This window comes from Dryobates pubescens, chromosome 16 (assembly GCF_014839835.1).
Source record: "Dryobates pubescens isolate bDryPub1 chromosome 16, bDryPub1.pri, whole genome shotgun sequence".
In the NCBI taxonomy this organism is placed as follows: domain Eukaryota; kingdom Metazoa; phylum Chordata; class Aves; order Piciformes; family Picidae; genus Dryobates; species Dryobates pubescens.
Genome location: NC_071627.1, coordinates 4,821,591 through 4,828,289, shown reverse-complemented (window position 1 = coordinate 4,828,289; position 6,699 = coordinate 4,821,591). Strand labels below are relative to the sequence as shown.

Genomic DNA, 6,699 nt, shown 5'->3' with positions numbered 1-6,699 from the left:
CTGTGCCTAGCTGTGAGAGTGGGGAGCTGAGGCCTCAGTTTCCAAACCTTAACTTGAATGTTGTCAAAATGGAGAAGTACTGGGAATCTTGAGCTACACTACTATAAACTGGACCAAACCTCTTATTCAAGGAAAAGACCCTGAAAGAGAGAGAGAAACTGTTCCATCTGAAGTCATCAGAAGACAGACAAGACCCAGTTGCCTCCTAGGTAAGGCTTGAGGAGGATGAAACTTCATGAGTAAAGAAAACTCAAAAGATGTTACTGTAGTCATTGAGATGAAGAATAGCTACTAAACAAGCTGGTTGTATACGAAGTCCAGGCATGTTACATGGACAGGCAGGTGAATACCTTGTGAAAGAGATTGTGAGGCCTTAAAGGCAAAGGGAAACATTCAGGGGGTCCTTCCTAGAAGGGGAAAAGGCAAAGCTGAAAGAAAATGACTCTGTGCCAGAACTTTGATTCTAAACTCTCCTTTACAATCAGGGGAGTCAACTGGATCCAGTCACATGTACACTCCCCTCTGAAAAGGGGGTTAGAAAGCACAAGACTCCAGTGTGAACCTCGCTACTTGGTGGGAGCATTTTCCCAAACACTTCTATAACAACTTTAACATTGCCATGTGGAAGGGGAACTATTGGGAGGCTTGGAAAGGTCACTCCCCTCACCTCGCTACTTTGCACAGGCCTTTGCACACCTAGGGTCCCAGTTCTTGTTGGGGCAACTTTCCCATGAGCTGAGTAGAACTGGGCGCTGTCACAGGCAAAAGCTCAGTGCTTGGAAGACCTACAGAGGCCTGCCAGGAATTCCCTGCTCCAAACAATTGTCCTCAATGCACTATAGGCCTCATCTCCAACCGGAAGGAATGGACCTGCTCACCCTTACCTCAGCCATGGAATAACAGGAGAAAAAACCTCCCAGCTTTTTGAGCATGTTCACAGAGCTTTCCCAGAAACAACATCTCTACACAGACCCCTGTCTCCACACAAGGCCTTCAGCTGTTCTCTTTATTTCACTTTCACAAACAAGAGGATCTCTCTTTCCAATGTTACACTTTGGAACTGCAGCAAAACACAGCAGGAGCATTTCCCAATATTCCATGCCACACACCTGCATTCAAACGATCCATAATTATACCTGGAGTGCCAGTCCTTCTGAAGAGGAACAGGTAAGATAAGGCTCAAACACAGTTCACAGAGCAGGAGAGAGGACAAAATGGAGAAGGCAAGTCCTCTGATACAAACCCAGAAAATTATATCAAGACAAGTTTCCACTTCCATCAAGAACCCTCTGAAGTTGGAAAAAGCATAGATGAGAACAAACTCAACGGCACCACCCCAAGTTGTTTTGATTCAGGCAAAATCCTTTGAAGGAACTTGTGGATTTCCCCTGCCACCCACCCAAAGACGATGACCATGTTTTCACACTTCTGCAGAGTTCTAGTCTATTACCAGGCAATTCCACTGTGTCAAGCAAATGGGACAGAAGCTCAGCTTGGCTGAACATGAAACAACTTGTGGAGCTCAAGAAGAAACTGTGGAATTCTGTGATCTCTGGAAACGAGGTCAGATGAAGATTTTAGGCTGTTTAGCTGAACAAGTTGTGCATAGTTATGGGTGTCCAGCATCCAGAGTGAGCTGGTCCATAAAGCACAGCACTGATCATGGGTTTCTGAAACAGACGAAGATTGTTGCTCTAATTCACAATCTCTCTGGCTGGGAGCAGTCCACTTTGTTCCAGCTTCTGAGAGTGGCCTATTTCCAGGTTGCTCTGTTTTTCCCTCAGTAAAATCCACTCCCAAGGCTTGGATTTCTTCCCAAAATCCTGCTCTTGAGAAGGCGATTTTCTCAAGCATGTCTGTGACAAGTGATATTCCAGACAGCACACTCAGCTGAGGGAGATCCAAGTAGATTTTATTGTTTTCTATCATCAGACATTTGACACTTAAAGGTGTGTAGTGACAGCAAATATCACAGGACTTTATATATCATTACCGGTTAATGAAAGCAAAACAGAAAGCCTCCTGATGCCTTATAGTCTACAGTGCCTTAAGATCATAGAAAATATTTTACACAATTTTACTGCAAAACCACAGAGGAAGCTTTTAATTCTCCACCATCATACTAAAAAACCCCAAACCACCAAAACCAAACCAAACCACCCCCAACCAACCCTCCCTTCAAAAAGCCCAAACAAAGAAAAAAACTTGAATGTACATTTCAACTTCATAGTATGAAGTTGAAGCATATATTGTTCCAAGCCCACTCTTTAGAGTAAGGAGAACGTGTGAGGACCTGCTCAAACAGGAGAAGTGTGCCAATGTCAGCTGTTTCTGGTGTAATCAGCTACTGCCTGTTATTAAGAAATCCCATTGCAAACACCACTGAGTTCTGCTGAAGATCTGTTTGCCTGGGATTGACCAGACTGCAGGTAATTAAGACATTGTTACAGAGCCCTCTCCTTAGGACTGAATACACCAAAAAGGGTAATGTTGGGAAAACTTGGGCCCAGAAGCAGCAGCACTCTCACAATCATACACAAAATATCAATGTAATCAACATGCAACACAGTCCACATCCTCCATCCCTGTCACAGTTACAAATATCTACATGAATACATAACTGCATAAAAAGAGAGGGGTTTTGCTCTCTCTCTCAGAGAAGACTTCTATCTCTCGGGTGCTTTATTGGTGGATGTTTAGCCTCTTTCCTCTCTTTTCCCTGTGAGAATCTAAGCTGATAAAGACAGACAAGCTTGTCTTTCTCCTCACTGATGGGTGAGCCAAGGGTTTTGATCAGAACTGATGTTTAGATCCACCCTACTGTTTGCAGCACACACCACTTCTGCAGGTCTGGGACCTCTGTCTTCAGAGAGAGGAGCTCCACCCTACAAAGAAGAGAAGAGTTATAATTTGGATATGGAAGGCAAGCAGACATCAACAAGAAGCTTAGGGGCATAACCAACCCCACTGCATCTGTGACACTATGCTTCTTTACCTAGAGCCAAAGAGGACATTGGAGCAGGTGCTGGCTCTCTGACCTGAAACAGAATAACTAAAGCAAGAAACTACCCTCCACTGCAGATATCATAAAAAGACTGCTGCAAACATTTGTTATGTCTGATGGTATAAGTTAAGATGGTAAGAGTACAAAAACCTGCAACAATTTATTCATAAACAGTACACCTGCTACTCAGTGCATGGATAGGATGTACAGTGGTGGCTGACATATCCAAAACACTGCTTCACCACCATCTCACGGTACAGCTGACTGATTCTATGGTAACACGAACTTGATCTTAGGCAAATAGTAATGGCATGGAGGTGGCTGCACAGACCTGCGCTAAGTCAGCAATTAGGGAGAAGATGATACACCCCTGCTTCTCATGGAAAGTCATCACAGTGGCTTTCTCTAACCTCCTCGTATATCGGTGGCTCTCTAAACATCATCTCCAAAACACCAACGCCCCTAACCCCCAGGCTTCAACCCCTTTCCCAGTGCTGCCCTGTCCCGGCTCGCCCTCATCTCGGCTGCGGTTCCTCACCTGTGCAGCACAGTCGACTCCTTCCGCGACTCTGGACACCTCTTGCGAGCACAGGGAGCTCCGCTGTGGGGCACCGCCGGGGGGCATCCCGGCAGGGAAGCAGGGCAAGAGCGGACCGAGGAAGTGAAAGTCGCTGCTCAGGGTGCCGGTGGCCAAGCACACGTCGTACACAAGGCTGCGGGGCAGGGAGCCCGCATCGCTCTCGACGACAGCTGTCGGGAAGGTGGGCAAGGGCTCGTCGTGCTTCCGCCTGTCCCGCCGCAGCTTCATGAGCAGGGCGGCCAGGCCGGTGGCCAGGCAGAGCGCCGAGACGCAGGCCAGGCAGGCGATGAGGTAGAGAGTGAGCGTGTCGTCGGGCTCGGCGGGCGGCGCGTCCTGGCTGAGGCGCACATGGGCGTCGGAGAAGTCGTGGAGCAGGGCGATGGCGAGGGTGGCGCTGGCCGAGCGCGGCGGCTGGCCGCGGTCTCGCACGAGCACGACGAGCCTGTGTCGGGGCGCGTCGCGCTCGGCCACGGCCCGCGCCGTGCGCAGCTCGCCGCTGTGCAGCCCGAGGCGGAAGAGCCCCGGCTCCGTGGCCTTGGCCAGCTCGTAGGACAGCCAGGCGTTCTGCCCCGCGTCCGCGTCCACCGCCACCACCTTGGCCACCAGGTAGCCTGCCGGCGCCCAGCGCGGCACCAGCTCGCCCGCGCCCGCGCCGCTCTCGGCACCAGGGTGCAGCACCACCGGCGCGTTGTCGTTCTCGTCGCGCACCAGCACGCGCAGCAGCGCCCGCGCGCTCAGCGCCGGCCAGCCGCCGTCGGCCGCGCTCACCCACACCTCCAAGGCGCGCACCCGCTCGTAGTCCAGCGAGCGCACCACGTACACGTCGCCGCTCTCCGAGCTCACCGACACCGCCGGCTGCTCCTCGCCCTCCTCACGCACCAGCGCGTACTGCACGCGCGCGTTGCTGCCCGCGTCCGCGTCGCTGGCCTGCACGCTGCCGATGCGCACCATGGGGCTGTTGTTCTCCGTCACCCACATGCTGTAGAGCTCCTGGCTGAAGGCGGGGGCGTTGTCGTTCACGTCCGACACCTGCACCCACAGGCTCTGCCGAGAGCTCAGGCGCCGCGGGCCCCAGTCCGTCGCTCGGATGCTGATGTTATACTCTGCCGTCGTCTCCCTGTCCAGCGCCGCGTTGGTTCTCAGCTCGTAGTAATCGTCGAAAGTGGGGGTGAGAGTGAAGGGCAAGTCCCCATCGATGGTGCACTCTGTCCTGCCGTTGTCACCGGCGTCGCGGTCCCGCACGCTGAAGAGGGTCACCAGGGTGCGTGGCGGAGCGTCCTCGGGAATGGATGCAGTGTGTGAGGTCAGCTGTATCTCCGGGGCGTTGTCGTTCACATCCACCACCTCCACCTGCACTTTACAATGCACAGAGAGACCCCCGCCATCAGTGGCTTTCACCATCATCTCGTGCTTTTTCATTTCCTCGAAGTCCAGGATGCCTGCCACCCGAATCTCCCCCGTGTCAGAGTTCAGCTCGAAAAGCTGCCGGGACCCTTCAGATGACTTAGTGAAGGCGTACTGCACTTTACCGTTGGACCCTTCATCAGGATCTGTGGCTGAGACTCTCATCACCAGCTGCCCCGGGGGGCTGTTCTCGGCCAAGCGCACCTCATATATCTCCCGGCTAAACATCGGGGTGTTGTCATTGATATCCAGGACCACGATCCGGATCTGAGCAGTGCCTGACTTGGGTGGCGAGCCCCCATCAGTGGCAGTGAGGAGTAAATTCAGTTTCGACTCCTCTTCGCGGTCCAGGTGCCGATCTAAGACGAGCTCTGCATATTTTACTCCGTCATTCATTGTATTGAGAGCAAGGGAAAAATGAGAATTGGACTCGAGGCTGTAATTCTGCAAGCCGTTGCTGCCCACGTCCTTGTCACGGGCACTTTCTAAAGGGAAACGGGACCCGGGAGATGTCGTTTCCGGAATCTCTAAAATCATCTCCTTCTCCGGGAACACTGGGGAATTGTCGTTCACATCAAGAACCTCCACCTCCCCTCGAATCAGCTGCAACGGGTTGTCAAATAACACCTTAAAGAGGAGTGTACATGTCTCACTCTGAGGACAGATCTCTTCTCTGTCCAGAGACTCCTTGGCCGTCAGCACTCCGGTGCTCGGGTTGAGGCGGAAAAGCTGCTGGTTCCCCTCGGACACAACGCGCGCCTTGCGAGCTGCCAGCTGGCTCGGGGTAAGCCCCAGGTCCTGGGCAATATTGCCCACAAAGGAGTCCCTCTCCATCTCCTCCGCCAGAGAATAGCGGAGGCTTTCGGCCCCGCTTTGCCACACGCAAACACACAGAAGGAACAAAATCACTTGCCTGAGGCTGCCTCCGCTCCTTCTGCCGTTCCACGCCATTCCTCTCCCCAAAAGCCAGACAGCGTCCTCCCGGCTTCCCGACATTTGGAATCAGCTTTCCAGGCTGAACAGTGTTTGCCAGGGATGGCGGTGAAGGTCTGCGAGCCCCCGAGCAGCCCGGCTGCGTTCCCCTCTGCCGTTTGGGAGCGGCTATGTCGGCTGGTTTTGTGTGCCGGTGCTGCCGAGGCGGGGCGGTCAGAGGAAGCTGCCGGTCCGTGGTCAACACCGCCACCCAGCGTCGGCAGCGGGAATGATTCCTCTGCTTCTGGCTGGCGCTGCTGCTTTGGGCTTTGCTGCTTTCAGGTGCTCTCTTCGTGCACCAAAGCAGGGTGTCAGGGAGAAATCTCGAAAGAGAAGTCTTCCCCATCGCTCGAGGTCTCCACCACAACACAATGGCAATGTTGTTTCTAAGATACTCTCCCTAATTTTATTTTTTCCCCACGTGCTGTTTTAACCATCTCCTAGGAGATATTTTAAACCCCTTTCTGTCCTGGTTTGGGAGGAGTGTTCTCCTCTTCCACCTGCTGACCCTGGCACGCAGATCTGCTGTGATGAGTAGTAAAGCTTAGAAACACTGCTAAGTTTCATGTCCTTAGAAATCAAACCTGAACTCCTTGATCTGTGTAATGATTCACAGTCAGCAGGTGTTTGATACCAAAGTCAAGAGAACAACCAGGTGAGCTCATAAATTCACCCTCCAGGTACTCAAACGCTAAGAAGCAGCAGCTACTGGGGACAATAGCAAAGAGCAGGTATCTAA

At 52.4% G+C, this 6,699-nt stretch overlaps 1 protein-coding gene across 1 annotated transcript; it reads right to left on the bottom strand.

Moving 5' to 3' along the window:
* Positions 1 to 3,443: 3,443 nt before the first annotated feature.
* LOC128897964 (protocadherin beta-15-like) lies at positions 3,444 to 5,966 on the bottom strand. The gene has a single exon (XM_054168641.1). The coding sequence runs from the start codon at positions 5,937 to 5,939 to the stop codon at positions 3,444 to 3,446; it is 2,496 nt and encodes an 831-aa protein (XP_054024616.1). The 5' UTR covers positions 5,940 to 5,966.
* Positions 5,967 to 6,699: the final 733 nt, after the last annotated feature.

Bases quoted from the DNA above. Each gene is read 5' to 3' on its own strand.
- LOC128897964 (XM_054168641.1), bottom strand. From the start codon at position 5,939: ATGGCGTGGAACGGCAGAAGGAGCGGAGGCAGCCTCAGGCAAGTGATT.